The sequence below is a fragment of the Gobio gobio genome (genome assembly GCF_949357685.1).
Source record: "Gobio gobio genome assembly, chromosome: 14".
Lineage (NCBI taxonomy): Eukaryota > Metazoa > Chordata > Actinopteri > Cypriniformes > Gobionidae > Gobio > Gobio gobio.
The window spans coordinates 36973318-36989231 of NC_137107.1; the positions used below are offsets into that span (position 1 = coordinate 36973318).

The 15914-nt window shown below is 41.9% G+C and overlaps 1 protein-coding gene across 1 annotated transcript; it reads left to right on the top strand.

Annotated features, from left to right (window-relative positions):
* The first annotated feature begins 427 nt into the window (after positions 1 to 427).
* On the top strand, positions 428 to 12545 carry LOC307137924 (retinol dehydrogenase 12). The gene is made up of 6 exons (XM_079835948.1): positions 428 to 901; positions 3191 to 3430; positions 3514 to 3603; positions 3705 to 3893; positions 4284 to 4393; positions 10119 to 12545. The coding sequence occupies exons 1-6, from the start codon at positions 739 to 741 to the stop codon at positions 10296 to 10298; spliced, it is 972 nt and encodes a 323-aa protein (XP_079692074.1). The 5' UTR covers positions 428 to 738; the 3' UTR covers positions 10299 to 12545.
* Positions 12546 to 15914: the final 3369 nt, after the last annotated feature.

Genomic DNA, 15914 nt, shown 5'->3' on the forward strand with positions numbered 1-15914 from the left:
ACCAAATCGTGCCGCCTCTTTGTTACTTAAATAATAATAAAAATGGTCTGAGCCTTTGTTTTTTTAGTTCAATGTAAAATAGCCTAATCATAGTAAAATGTAGCCTATCTTTTAGCAAAAGCAAATCCTGATTTCTGGTGCAAGATTTGGGTCACTGGTTGGTGTTTCCTTACTTGCTTATTATAGCCTATAATTGTCTGTGAATTATTGTATAAAATATATAATTCTCTAAAGGACTTATTAATTCCAAATACTATTTTAGTGGTTTCAAAATGTTTTAAGTATACACTATGTATAGCCTACAAGTACACAAAAAGTGTAATATTCATTCGTTAAAATAAAAAATAAATCCTGCCAATATAAATGTAAAAAAAAAAATATAATGAAATGTGGATTTACTGTGACATGTTTGCAACACTTATTGAATAGTCCGTATGGATGTATCCTACTTCTCTCAGGTTAATATTTTTTTCTTATGTTACAAAGTGAAACTTCAACGCATTTTCTGCAGCAACAACAACACAATAATCATGATCATTACTGTAATTGGAGCAGGTCTATTATAGGCTAAAGGAATTTCCGACGTTAAGACCCAGGAGCCTGTGTGTACTCTGTTTGTATTTACAGTCTTTGCCTGTTCGCGCGCACAGTGCGCAGTCGTGCCAGGGTCACTCGGACTAGGCATATTGTCTCTTGTAAGTAAACCGAGGATTTTAACAGAGGCACACGGACTTGTAAATGAACTGGGAGTGGAGTTTTATATATTCCCATCCGTTATGGATGGTTTCAACGGTGATCTTGGCCATAATTGTGCGCGCGCAGCGGAAAGCGCAGTGGAACCCGCGCGCTTGTCCCGTGGACTTAAAAGGAAAAACTGCGATTATCACTGGAGCCAACACCGGTGAGAATCTCATTGTTACCATTTAAAATATTAATAAATTATTGTATTAATGAATGATGATGATCATACAAATGAGGAATTGTGGAAAAGTTTCATTTACGCAGAAGACGAATGACACAGGCTAGTATCCACGATAAAACAAAACATAAGTTGACGAAAATTATTATTGGAACGTCTTAACTAGTTTGATTACATATTTACGCAGTGTCGAGGAACAGCTCTGCCTCACTGGAACTGGTTAAACTAGCAGACAGTCTGGTGAATGTGTAACCTGATGTTTCACATTTTTGGTGTGTGTCTGGTTTAGTTCAACAAGGTCGAAGTTTAATATGATGAGAAAAGTAAAGATATATTTTTATAACCAAAACGCTGTTGGAATGTGCTGTTTTGTTGCATAAAGTCTTAAATAATTTTGTTTTCCCCCATTACACTTTTTTTTTTAATTGCCATTGATGGTTTCATGAAGAAAAAGGTTCTTTGGGGAAACAGGTTATTCTATGCATGGCATCCCTGCAAAAGCCCCCTTTTGAAACATTTTATTGTCACAGTTTTTTACAATTGCTTGGACACATTTCTCAATAGGTCGTTTTTTTTTTAACTCTTCACACAGTTCTCCTAACCAACTTTTAACTTGGCACAACTACCAAAACATGTCCCAAATCAACTCATTTATAACACTAGCAAAGGTTTCAACCAACAAACACACTTTGTCACTCATAAAACACAGCCCTTAAAAACACTGACATCAGGGGTGAATTCTGGGTGATTTAGGACAGTTTTTGCCATCGAGATGACTTGGAAAAAGTGTTCCAATTACCCTAAATTCACCCTATAGCATTATACTATAATTTATTTCGTAATATTTCTTTATAAAACAACAATGACACCATTTGGAATTCACTGCAGTATGTTACACGATCCATATTTACATCACAGTACAAAATTATTATAAGTTTTCCCCTTTTGAATGGATGATAATGAAATTGAAAGACTAACACTTGTGTATGTCTTCCATTACATCTAATTGCCTTGATAGTAATAGATTTTTTTTTCAATATGGTATTACGTACTGTATAAATTTAGCAAATTTCTGTATTATTCATTTTTGTATTGTGTTAGGTTTTGAACTTAAGTTTAAAGGGATAGTTCACCCAAAAATGAAAATTAGCCCATGATTTACTAACCCTCAAGTCATCCGAGGTGTATATGACATTCTTCTTTCAGACAAATAAAATCTGAGTTATATTAAAAATTTTCTGGCTAATCCAAGCATTATAATACCAGTAATAGTTGCTCTGTTTTTGAAGTCCATAAAAAATGCATCTGTCCGTCAAATAACATGCTCCACGCGGCTCCGGGGTGTTACTAAAGGCCTTCTGAAGTGAATCGATGCGTTTGTGTAAGAAAAATATCCATATTCAAACATTTATTTCATTTTTTTCTATGGCTCTGCATTAGCCGTCCCCGCGCCATCACTTCCGGCAAATTTATTTCATTTTTTTCTATGGCTCTGCATCAGCCGTGCCCGCGCCATCACTTCCGGCGAATAAGGTCAAAATACATGCAAAATACCGGCGCGATCATACAGTAGATATAAACATAGATTCCTCATTTAGTGCCCGTTCGGTCGAATGAGGCATCTACGTATTTTTCGCGCCAGTATTTTGACCTAATTTGCCGGAAGTTATGGCACTGGGAATACTAGATGACATTTGTCTGATAAGAGGTAAAAAAATTCTCGCAGAAACCGATCGTTTCGTGTCTTAAGACATCAATGTGTCACCACGAGCCGCATGGTTTAATAAGGATTCGTATGTCTATGTGTTTTTACTCTCATTGCTCTCATACTCTAAAATATCCCCATTGACATGCATTATACGACTATCACACTGCAACGGCTGGAGTTAAAAATCTTCATTTGTGTTCTACTGAAGAAACAAAGACAGCTAAATCTTGGATGCCCTGGGGGTAAGCAGATAAACATAAACATTTCGTTTTTGGGTGAACTATCCCTTTAACAGTTTCGAAACGAGTATGTAAACATGTGCAAATTGACCTGTAGGTATAGAGTACATACAATTTTGGTGGTGGTGTGAAAAGAATTCATGTAAATTGAAAGATGTCGTCATTGAATGCATGTTGTGCCACATAGATTTCTGTTGTGCTCACTGTGTGATGAGTTTTAACAAAGTGACCTAAGTATTGAGAAATGTGTCTTAGCGATTGTAAAAAGAAAACTGTAAGAGTGATATACTGTTGGGTAATTCATCTCTTGTTTTTACTTCTCAGGGATTGGGAAGTTCATTGCCCTGGACTTTGCCCGTCGTGGGGGGCGGGTGATTCTGGCATGCCGGAGCGAGTCTCGTGGGACCGCAGCTATGCAAGAGATCAGAGACAGCAGTGGGAACCAGAACGTGCATCTGCGCCTGCTTGACACCTCGTCGCTCGAGTCTGTCCGGAAGTTTGCAGCGCGGATCTTGGAGGAAGAGAAGGAATTACACATCCTGGTCAATAACGCTGGGGCCTCAGGTGGAACGACCGTCTCCCTCTTTCTCACATACGTCCATATTGTGTTGTATATGTCCATACAAGCAGTGGTTTGTTCATTACAGGCCTACCCAGTAAGATCACCGCTGATGGGTTGGAAGTCACATTTGCAACCAACCACATTGGGCCGTTCCTGCTCACAAGTTTGCTTTTAGGTCAAACATTCCCATTGCTTATGATTTTATACCAATCTCAGAAAGACACATCTGCAAGTAACCCTCACAAATAATGCCTCTTCTTTTTTATTGTCACACAGACATTTTGAAGAAATCAGCCCCAGCTCGCATCGTAAATGTTTCTTCTATGAATCATTGGAAAGGCGAAGTAGACTTCACTCATTTCCGTGGGAACAATCTAAACCATGTGATGGACGCTGCATATAACCACACCAAGCTGCACAATGTCATCTGGACCAATGAGCTGGCACGCAGACTTCAGGGCACAGGTATACCTATCCAAACCGCGTCTACTGACTGTCTGCTGTCATGAGCACAGAGTCATAATTAGTTTTAGATTGTTTTGATTATTAAATTTGCCATTGCTTAATGATTCAGTACTCTATGTAATGTGCATAATGCAATATAAAAAATATATTATAACGTATGATGTTATATTATAACTATGATCAATTTAATGCACACTATAGCTAAACAATAAGCATTCTTTTTCCTCAAAAAATCTCAAGTGGTTCAAGTTGAGCGACAGAGAGAATGCAACAATAGGCGTGGCACATGTGTTTTCACTTTCCTCACAAACAAAGTTTTTTTTTTAAAAGATTTTGATGGCAATCACACATGTTGGAAAGATGAGACAATGCTTGGATTTTTTTTTTCAGGAGTGACGGCAAACTCTCTGCATCCAGGTGTGGTTATGACTGATGTAATGAGAAACTATAACTTCATTATCCGATTCCTCTTCAACCTGGTCGGCTTTTTCTTCTTCAAAGTGAGTCACCTATTCTAATGATGTTAAGCAACACACATGTCCTGCCTGCTTTCTGCCAACTTCTCTGGAACCCCTAGTGGACTAGTTCCCAAAATAGATGACATGTGTTAGTGCTTTTCATTCTTACTGAAATTCTGGAACAAAGTCCTAAACATACCATGTAATAACCTTTAAAGTTAAGCTGTACACGGGAGCTACTCTACATCTTTATGCATAACTTAGCAATTTAGTTTAATTGTCCTTATTATGCTGTTTTAAAGGTTCACAATTTCGTTTAAGGTCTTTTACAATAGATTTACATATATCAAAGGTAAAAAAAAAAAAACTTTAATTTTCTCACAATATACATTGCATATTTTAACGCAAAGTTGAAATGTTTGATGTCAAGAGATGCAGAAAAGACGAGAGCCAGGTTTAATAAAATGACTTAAACACCATCACACTCATCCGCATACATGGGGATTGAGTAAGAAAAAGTATAGAAATAAACATTCAACTTAAGTCACAAATAGAAAGAGGAAAATAAAAGGAAAAGTACAAAAGTCAGTAAGGCATGTTATCTCTTCTCCTGCTCACCTTTCACATCTTTTACAGACACACCTTTTACGCACATGCGCAGTTGTCATTCTACCTCAAATTACTGTACACACTGAAAAAAAGGGTGTCAAATTTGTACCTTTATGGGTACAACAGCTTGTCACTGGGGCAGTACACTTAAAAGAACATATTTGTACCTTTTTTATCACAAAAAGGTTCATAGTAGTACCGTAAGGTACGTATTTATACTCTAAGGTACTAATATGCACCTTGTAGGAGTAAAAAAGCTAAGATGTTCTTTTAAGGGTACTGCCCCTGTGACAAGCTGTTGTACCCATAAAGGTACATATTTGACACACTTTTTCTCAGTGTGTAAATGCTCTAAGTCAGGGGTTTTCAAACTTTATGATGCCAAGGACCCCCAAATATGATGAACCTTTATGAGGGACCCCCTTCCTTAAAATCCATCTATTTTTATGTAAGAAAAAACATTTAAACTGTTAGTAAGTGTGACATTATAAATACAACAAATTACTTATAACATTATAAACATGACATATAACTTAAATTGGCTATACTTAATGTTGGGTGTATAAACCTGAAGAACATTTTCAATTAAACAATATTCATATAAGCAACTGTCACAATAAATGTATGTAAGCAGTTTATGTACTGCGTTATGAATACTGCCTTACAATCCCAGTGAGCAAGATAAAGGGGACTATAGTGAGAAAAACTCACTAGTGAAATGTAAGACTCTTTAAGACCTTTGTAAGACCATTATGAATTAAATTTAAGACCTATATCACGCAATAAAAAAACCTACAAAGGAAATGCAGAATCACAAAATTCCTTGCAAAGCAAAATAATTAGTATTAGTAAACTTGCACTTCCTCATAGCTCAATCCCACCAGGATTGAAAAAAATAAAATTTCACCAAAAAAAGTATATATATATCTTTTTTTTCTTCTTTTTTTTCTGATTTTGTGGGGTCATTTCCAGAAATGTGCATGTTTTTTTAATAATTAGGATGCCACATTTACCATATTATTATGTTAGATGCACAACAGTCACGCATGACAATAAAAGGTCCAGTAGTGTGCTATCTAGCTATCATGATCACTCAAAGTGGGAAATACGACCAAAATAAGCCACATCAATAAGCATTTGCTCAATATAAGTAAAAAGTTCTCAAAGTAATCAAGTAAAGGGTGTGTATTTAATCGTATTTGTGTGTAATGTCTGTATTTAATCGTTCAGGGACAATAAGCCTAGAAATAGAACACATTCACGCGTGCGCTGACAGGCGGCAAACGCATGCACAGAATCCACAGTCAGTCTGACATCGGTCAGTAACGACCTGAGTTTGTGGTTTATTAACTCTTTTTTAGTGCTATCAGGCATATCATACTTTTATTTGGTCATTATGTGAGTTGACAGGTGAGAAATATTCGTCCTCGCTTTCACGATAGCGGAACTGGAGAACTGTTAGCTGAAGAAGGAAATCCGTTTGATGTGTCTGTGGTACAATCAGAAAGAGATTCGCGCCAGTAACATGAAAGCTGATTGGCTGCAATATAAGATGCATGTTGGTCTCATTTGTAGTTGTAATACCATAAATATACATAATAAAGGCTAGATGTCTCGTCCGCGCTGCTGGCCAATGGAGGTCGACGCATAGACAGTAAAAGAAATGGACACAGCGACCCCATAGGCTTCGACAGGGAAAAGTGAAGTCAGTTAGAAGCACTCACTTCCTGATGGCTGAGCGTGCTGCGCAGCCTCAGACTGAGCTTGACGACGTAGATGTGACGTGAGCAACCTGTCTGACAGTTGTAAGTCCTCTAGTAGTTGTGCAAAGTGAAATCTGAAACATGTTGTTGAAATATTTTGTCCCGTTGCTTTTGGCTCTCTATGGGCTTCACCCCATGCTTCTCCCTTGACTTTATCGGACTTTATGCCTCCACGTCCCCCCGATTGCCTCATAGACAGCAAAAGATTGCCTGCGAGCTTCTCCTTCTGTCTATACGGTAATTTCTCTACTATGCAAAAGAGTCGCGTGGTTATGACGCAATCGTTAGCCTATTTTTTACAAAAATGGCTTCTATGAGGCGATAGTGTAAGATACAAGGTAATGGAGCCTTTTATACATTGTCGTGTTTCTTTAGAAATAAACAATGGTCAAATGGAGTCTTTAAATGCCTCAGATGTAAAGTTATTCGCTGAAAGGCAAAATGAATGGGAGTCAATGGGATGCTAACAGCAGGTGATGGCTTGGTTAGCAATGGCTGCCCCTATGGAAGGTACGCTTTCCGAGTGCTGGATTACCCCCTTGGGTCGACGTCAGCACCTGGCGGCCATCTTGTCACAGTCAGCTCGCTCACTCGTAACATTGTGTTTTAATGGTGCATGTACTTTTTAAATAACCATAACTTGCTCAATTTTCTACCGATTTTCAAACTGTTTGGTTTTTTATAGACGTCAGAGATGTAATTATGAAACTGCATACTTATGAATAATTATTCATAATTTGTTCAAGCATCCAGAATTATAGCCACGTTAATAACGTTTGTAAGAAACCAAACCATTTGTAAATCCGTCAAGACTTCAGCGAGATAATTTGTGTTCGTGCAGATCACTCACCTTACATCAGGTACCACAGAGCCCGCCAGAAAGCTTGCCTGTGACAAGATGGCCGCCGGTGATGATGTTAGAGACTCCGCCGTAAGACATCTAGCCTTTATTATGTATATCTATGTGTAATACAGCGAACTATAGTTGGACAAGCGAAAGAAAGAACTACAACACCCCTGATAAAATCGCACACTAAAGCGCTGCGGGAGCATTTCAATGAGCAATAGAGTAGCGTTACATGGACGTTGGAAAATTAAGACCTGTTTAAAACAATTTAAGACCTAGAACTCAATACTTAAGCAAATTTAAGACTTTTTAAGGCCTAAAATTTTGATTTTGAAATTTTAGACTTTTTAAGACCCGCGGGAACCCTGCACTAGAAAGATACAAGGCAAACATATACAATTCTAGAAAGTATGTATAAGGCAAGTAAGGAGAGAAACATTTAGAAATGAAAAGTTAGAGTAGTCTTTATCCATTTTTGCTCTGTCTTTTTATTCTCTGAAATTTTCTGGGGAATCCTAGGGGTCCCTGGACCGCAGTTGGCAAACCCCTGCTCTAAGTGACCATTACAACCAGGTTACAACATCACCTCATTTATCAGTGTCTGAAAATGGTCTCTAAACCCCTCCTTTCCAAGAGCCAACTCTGCTCTGATTGGTCAGACGGCCCAGTCTCTTGATTGGTCTACCGCTTACAGCTCATGTCGGAAATTAAACGTCAATTACCATATTTGGAGCTCCGGAGGCTTCCTCAGCACTTCATACACAGTGATACAAACAATAACAATGGAATCGATTTTACCATATCAATTCGAGCCCGAGTCCTCATCCTTTGGAAGTGTAGATTTGCTTTCACAGTGCAGAAAAAAGCGTCTCCTCAACATGTCCATAACACAAATCAAACTCTTGAAGTCTCAGCTACAACTACAGTGTTTAAGGGCGGGTCAAAGTAGATTTGTTTGTGGGAAGCCAATGGAGATCATAGGATGACATTATGCAAATTTGTTACAAATCTACATAGAGACGTGGGTCTGCGCACGACTGTTCCTCCCAGTTAGCAATGGACAGTAATCATTTTTGAGCAACTCTGTCTGCAAAAATAACAAATATGGAGGAGATGCATGCAGCGCTGCTTTTGCTAGGTATGTATTGTTTACTAAAGATGTAATTAACAAAACGGCGGAAAAGAGACGAGCACTGATACTAAAGCGTATTCTGAAAGCTAGATTTAAAATAAGACAACGTATGTTATAATCAGCTATTACGGACATTGAGCGTGCGATGGCTGAGACAACGAGCGCCATCGGACAGAAAGAGCAAGACTGATATTTAGAGATTTAGATATTTTATATTGATATTAAAAATGCCGGTTGAAATAAAATGCTGCGTGAGCTCAACCAATCAGCATGTTCAGTGCCCAAGTCCCACCCCCGAAAGTTCCTGAACTTTGAAAAAGTACTACCTCATGAGCAGGGCCGTGTTTGGCTGGCCAATGGAAGTCGATGTCCGCACCTGGCGGCCATCTTGTCACAGTCAGCTCGCTCACTCAAAACATTGTGTTTTAATGGTGCATGTGCTTTTTAAATAACCATAACTTGCTAAATTTTTTACCGATTTTCAAACTGTTTGGTTTGTTATAAATGTCAGAGATGTAGTTATGACACTGCATATTTATGAATAAATATTCATAATTAGTTCAAACATCCATAATTACAGCCATGTTAAAAACGTTTGTAAGAAACCAAACCATTTGTAAATCCATCAAGATTTCAGCGATATAAGAGTATTTGTGTTCGTGCAGATCACTCGCCTTACATCGGGTACCACAGAGCCCGCCAGAAAGCTTGCCTGTGACAAAATGGCCACCGGTGATGATGTTAGAGGCTCCGCCGTAAGACATCTAGCCTCTATTATGTATATCTATGGTTTGGAGGGGGAAATATTTACCCGGAACTTCATTTAGACCCTGGTTCCTGTGGTCGAAACACACCGAGTACCACTTCAAAGTTTCTAGTTCCTAGGGAAAGTTCCTGCGGTGGAAATGCAGCTATAGGTACATGCAGTTCAGAATCGGTTCTTTCTTTTGTGAGAAAATAACTCTATTTATCGTGCACTTTGATATTTGAAACTTTGCAGACCTTTTACATTTACAAACGGCTATATTACACAACGGATGAAAGGTAATATCCGTAAAAGCTCAATAGGGGCACTTTAACATTGATTGTTAAAGAAAAGTAGAGAAAGAACAGAAGTTACTATACTGATGCATCAACAGTCAGGGACTGAGAAGCAGAAATAGCATAGTTTCCTGAAAGGATACCAAAAAGTCGTCTCCGCCAATTGGAATTTTTTATTGTGCAATTCAGGACCGGTGATGTAAGTTTCATATAAACACCAAAAAGGACACAAACCCCACAACTGCACTACAATTTAACAACAGCAGATGAGATTTGTCAAATGACACTTGTTTTATACAACATGTAGTGAATATTCAACAAACATTGTTTATTATCCATTGACTTTATGTGTGTTTGTGCATTTTTCCATCACAGACTGCTGAACAGGGGGCTTTCAGCCCAATATACTGTGCATTGTCGGAGGAAACAGAAGGAATAACTGGAAAATACTTCGACAGTGACTGTTCCCTGGTGCTTCCGGCACCTTCTGCCAGAGATCCTGCCCTTGGAGTGAAGGAATACGAGTTCTGTGAAAGACTCACAGCTAAACCATAAAAGGGAAAGTCTACTTTAGAAGGAAAATTCTGTCATCGTTAATTCCCCGTCATGTTTTTCCAAACCTATTTATGAAAAGAGGGTATGAACATACAATGAACAGCAGCTCTCAAAACTGACCAAATGCACCATGTAAGCAGTCCATGTGACTATATTCCAAGTGTTTTGAAGTCAACGTTAACCTTTTTTATAGAGCAGAACAAGCAACTCAGACAGCAACATTGTGACGGATGGCGTTCCCTTGCCAGTATTGCCATATTTTGCTATATGGACTTTCAAAAAGGGATCAAACTATGACGTTTTGCATGTCTAGCAGTGACGTAAAAGAAAATGATTGACATGATTTGACCAGCCGCTGATTGGACTGATTAGATAGTCACATCTATCCAATCACCTGCTTATATAGCCTATTTTTTATGTTTCTTATGGGCCAATGAGGATCTTTCTTTGTTCGCGCTGCAGTAAATTTAAAATATTTTATTTTTTTAAATCTGGCCAATCCGGGGACCCTGCACACGTGGGGCCCCTAGGCTGCAGCCTATGCAAGTCTGTCGGTTAATTGAGATTGAGATTGAGATTGAGATTCAAGTTTATTGTCATTACACATGTACAAGTACAATGCAACGAAATGAAGTTTGGAGCAAGCCTCCGAGCCGCAGCTATTTAAAGCGCCGCCACACGCTCTCCGGAAATAAAGAAATGCAGATTGCTAAGCATACATGCAAACATTACATACATAGTACACACAGTACACGTGGTCACGTGATGGGATTTTTTGTTGGGAATAGTAAGGGAGATAGGAAGGAGGAAAGGGGAGGCAGACGGTTGGATGGGGGCAGGGATGGGGTGAGGTGTGTGTGATGCGAGTAAGAGTCTTGGTCGGCCCAGATCCGGCCCACATCTGGTATGCGCTCAATCCACGTTGCTGTCTGGGAAACATATTGTACAAAAACCTCTTTGAATCAAGAACAAATAAAGGCCCATTCTGCCATTATGTCTCTCTTTTTTGTACACTCTACAACTTTTTACAGGGAGTTGTTCTTTCAAATGTGATGTTTCCAATGTGGTAGTTCTTTTCTTAAACTTACCAATGGGAAACAAAATGAAGAAGCACTCTCAAAATGCAATGTGAATTCACTTTTCCCATGTAGACACATCTAAAGGTTTCAACATACAGTATGTTCTCGTCCAGACGACCCCACAGTAGCTGCACGAATCTCCAGCTGTCTGGCTGACATCTCTGCATGGATGAGTAAAAATCACCTACAGCTCAACCTGGCAAAAACTGAGTTCATCATCATCCCCGCCAGTCCCACTATGCAACATGGCTTCACCATCCAGCTAGGTACATCCCTGATCTCCCCTTCAAAATCACTCAGAAATCTTGGAGTTACATTTGATGACCAGTTGTCCTTCAGAGATCACATTGCTAAGACCGCTCGCTCATGCAGGTTTGCGCTCTACAACATCAGAAAGATCAGACCGTTCCTAACAGAACACGCAACACAGCTTCTTGTCCAGGCCCTGGTTATTTCTAGACTTGACTGCAACGCGCTTCTGGCTGGACTCCCCTCTTGTGCGATCCAAACACTTCGAATGATCCAGAATGCAGCGGCACGTCTGGTCTTCAACGAGCCCAAAAGGACCCACGTCACACCACTCTTCATCTCTCTGCACTGGCTACCACTCGCTGCTCGCATCAAGTTTAAGGCGCTGACGCTTGCCTACAGAGCCACCACGCGCTCAGCTCCTGCATACTTTGACTCGATTCTACGACTCCACACCCCCGCCAGAAGCCTTCGTTCAGCTAAGGAGCGAAGGCTTGTGGTACCTTCACAGAGAGGCAAAAAATCCCTTTCCAGAACATTTTCTTTCAACGTTCCCAGCTGGTGGAACGATATGCCCATTGCCATCCGAAATGCGGATTCATTGACAACATTCAAAAGTCAATTAAAAACTCATCTCTTCCGTGAGCACTTAACCTCTTAAAAAAAAAAAACTTTCCTTTCCTCTTTCTCCTCCTCTTTCCCTCCCTACTCTAGCCTGTGCTACACTGAGAAATGTACACGGACTAAGTATTTCAGGCACTTGTTGCGCTCACTCGACTCTTCACGACCAATCGCTTATTGTACCCCCAAGTTGGAAGTCGCTTTGGATAAAAGCGTCTGCTAAATGCATAAATGTAAATGTACAGTATGTTCTCTATTTGCTTTAAAAGGTTTTGCAATAACACCATAAATCCTCTATAATAAAAAAAAAATATGTATGTATTCTATTATTTCCAACCAAAGCTGACACTATACATACTGAAACCACTGTAAACATTCCACTCAAACATACACATATGCTCTTTATGACTAAAACACATCATTATGCATTATAGGGTCCGGTAAGATTTTATTAGAAATTATAATTTTACTAAGCAAGGATGCATTAAACTGATTGAAAGTGACAGTCAAGACTTTTACATAGTTACAAAAAATGTCAATGCTGTTCTTTAAAAATCAAATCTGATTTCTGAATGATCATGAGACACTGAAGACTGGAGTAATGATGTTAAAAATTCAGCTTTTCCATCACAGGAATACAATACATTTTAAAATATTTAAATAGAAAGAGATATTTTAGATTATAATAATATTTCACAACATTACTATATTTTCATCACTATTTTCATCAAATAATGCAGCCTTGTTGAGCTGAGACTTCTTTCAAAAACATTACAACTTTTGAACGGTAGTGTAAATTGCAAGGTTTAAAGGCATTTGTGCAATAAAAATGCAAAGCTAAGATCATTTTACCGTAACCATTTGGTATATTAAATGACAATTTGTATTAGTAATAGTAAAAACTTAACAAAATTACAGGAAACAAGGCATTTAGGCCAAATTAAAGGGATAATTCACCCAAAAATGAAAATTAACTGATGATTTATTCACCCTCAAGCCATCCTTAGTTAATAAAGAGTTAATAAAGGCCTTCTGAAGCAAATCGATGGGTTTGTGTATGAAAAATATCCATTCAAATCTTTCAAAAGTAAAATATCTAGCTTCCAGTGGACCGCCTTCCTCCTGCAGTTCAAAACGCTTACACTACATCTGACATCATACACCATGCCAGTTGTGCTTTTTTTGTACGTTGAATATGGAAGACGGTCTGGCGAAAGCTAGATATTTTACTTTAGAACATGTTAAATATGGATTTTTTTTCTTACACAGACATCGATTTGCTTCATAAGGCTTTTATTAACCCCCGAGAGCCGTGTGGATTACTTTTATAATGGATGAATGCACTTTTATAGGCTTCAAATTTTGGGCTGCCTTTCACTGCCATTATAATGCTTGGACTTTTTTTTATTAATATAACTCTGTGTATTCATCTGAAAGAAGAAGTCATATACAACTAGGCTTGAGGGTGAGTAAATCATGGGATAATTTTTGGGTGAACAGATTATTAAAACAGATGCAAACAGCAATTTAGCTTGTTAACAGTTTAAAAAACACACCTATATATTGTCACATGTCTGTCTTGTCCTGTGTAGCACATGGTGTTTTGGTTTATTTCTGTCCTGTGTGCGCCTGTCATCTGTCTTGACCCCACCCCTCGTTATCTGATTATTAGTTAATTTGCTCCACCTGTTGTCCCTTGTTACCTGCCTTGTTTGTCTGCTATTTAGTCTCCTTCCATTTTCAGTCCTGGGCGGTTATGTTGTCTATGTTACGTGTGGAGGTATTCTGGTTCCTGATTCTTGTCCCTGATCTCGGTCCCTGGTTTGTCTCTGTTTGATGTTTGATTTTTACCCCATAGTGGGTTTTTGTTTTGTGTTTATGTTTCTTTGGTTAATAAAATTCATGTTCACCTGCATTTGAGTCCTCACCCCTTTTTTCACCATAGCGTTCGTGACAGAACATAACCGCCAGTAGAGGACTCAGCAGTTGTTTTTTGCCCTTTTTTCTGTTTCTCTACATGGAACCTGACACCCACCTAGAGGCTATGTGGTATGTGAACTCCCGTTATCTACGTCAGCAGGGAGCTGATGTGAGGAGGTTTGCTCGGGTCTTCCTCATTGAGATCGATCACTTGGACCTTAGTGAGGCAGAGACCAAGGAGGTTTTTAATCTTTGTCTGGACATGCCCCTCACTCCGGAGGAGATGGGGAGGATGGGGGTTTTTGGCTTCTGGGAGTTCATAGACTATCTTGACCCCAGCCCTCCAATGACCATTGTCCCTGTTCCGCTGGTCCCTGTTCCGCTGGTCCCTGTTCCGCTGGTCCCTGTTCCGCTGGTCCCTGTTCCGGTGGTCCCTGTTCCAGTGGTCCCTGTTTCGGTGGTCCCAAAACGGAGGAGGAGGAGGAGAAAGGCTCCCTCCATGCCTGTTCCAGTGGTCCCAGTTCCGGTGGATCGTGGTCCGGTGGATCGTGGTCCGGTGGTCCCAGGTCCGGTGGGTCGTGTTCCGGTGGTCCCAGGTCCGGTGGATCGTGGTCCGGTGGACCTTATTCCGGTGGTCTGTGTTTCGATGCTCCATGTTCCGGTGGTCCCTGTTCCGAAACGGAGGAGGAAGGCTGTTCTGGTGGTCCGTGTTCCACCCACGCCGACCCGGCGCCCTGCTCTGTCTGCGCCGCCCAGACACCCTGCTCTGCCCGCGCCGACCCGGCGTCCTGCTCTGCCCGCGCCGACCCGGCGCCCTGCTCTGCCCGCTCCGACCCGGCGCCCTGCTCTGCCCGCTCCGACCCGGCGCCCTGCTCTGCCCGCTCCGACCCGGCGCCCTGCTCTGCCCGCTCCGACCCAGCGCCCTGCTCTGCCCGCTCCGACCCGGCGCCCTGCTCTGCCCGCTCCGACCCGGCCGCCTGAACTCTGCGGGCCGTCTTCCCGGCCGCCTGAACTCTGCGGGCCACCTGAACTCTGCGGGCCGTCTGAACTCTGCGGGCCGCCTTCCCGGCCACCTGAACTCTGCGGGCCGTCTCCCCGGCCACCTGAACTCTGCGGGCCGTCTCCCCGGCCGCCTGAACTCTGCGGGCCGCCTCCCCGGCCGCCTGAACTCTGCGGGCCGCCTCCCCGGCCGCCTGAACTCTGCGGGCCGCCTCCCCGGCCGCCTGAACTCTGCGGGCCGCCTGAACTCTGCGGGCCGCCTGAACTCTGCGGGCCGCCTGAACTCTGCGGGCCGCCTGAACTCTGCGGGCCGCCTGAACCCTGTGGGCCGCCTCCACGGCCGCCTGAACCCTGTGGGCCGCCTTCCCGGCCACCTGAACTCTGCGGGCCACCTGAACTCTGCGGGCCGTCTGAACTCTGCGGGCCGCCTTCCCGGCCACCTGAACTCTGCGGGCCGTCTCCCCGGCCACCTGAACTCTGCGGGCCGTCTCCCCGGCCGCCTGAACTCTGCGGGCCGCCTCCCCGGCCGCCTGAACTCTGCGGGCCGCCTCCCCGGCCGCCTGAACTCTGCGGGCCGCCTGAACTCTGCGGGCCGCCTGAACTCCGCGGGCCGCCTGAAATCTGCGGGCCGCCTGAACCCTGTGGGCCGCCTCCACGGCCGCCTGAACCCTGTGGGCCGCCTCCCCGGCCGCCTGAACTCTGCGGACCGCCTCCCCGGCCGCCTGAACTCTGCGGGCCGCCTCCCCGG

Excerpts from the sequence above, each read along its gene's own strand:
- LOC307137924 (XM_079835948.1), top strand. The coding sequence starts at position 739 with ATGAACTGGGAGTGGAGTTTTATATATTCCCATCCGTTATGGATGGTT. Across the intron at positions 3,604-3,704 it reads GCTCACAAGTTTGCTTTTAG|ACATTTTGAAGAAATCAGCC; the intron begins GTCAAACATTCC and ends ATTGTCACACAG. Across the intron at positions 4,394-10,118 it reads TCGGCTTTTTCTTCTTCAAA|ACTGCTGAACAGGGGGCTTT; the intron begins GTGAGTCACCTA and ends TTTCCATCACAG.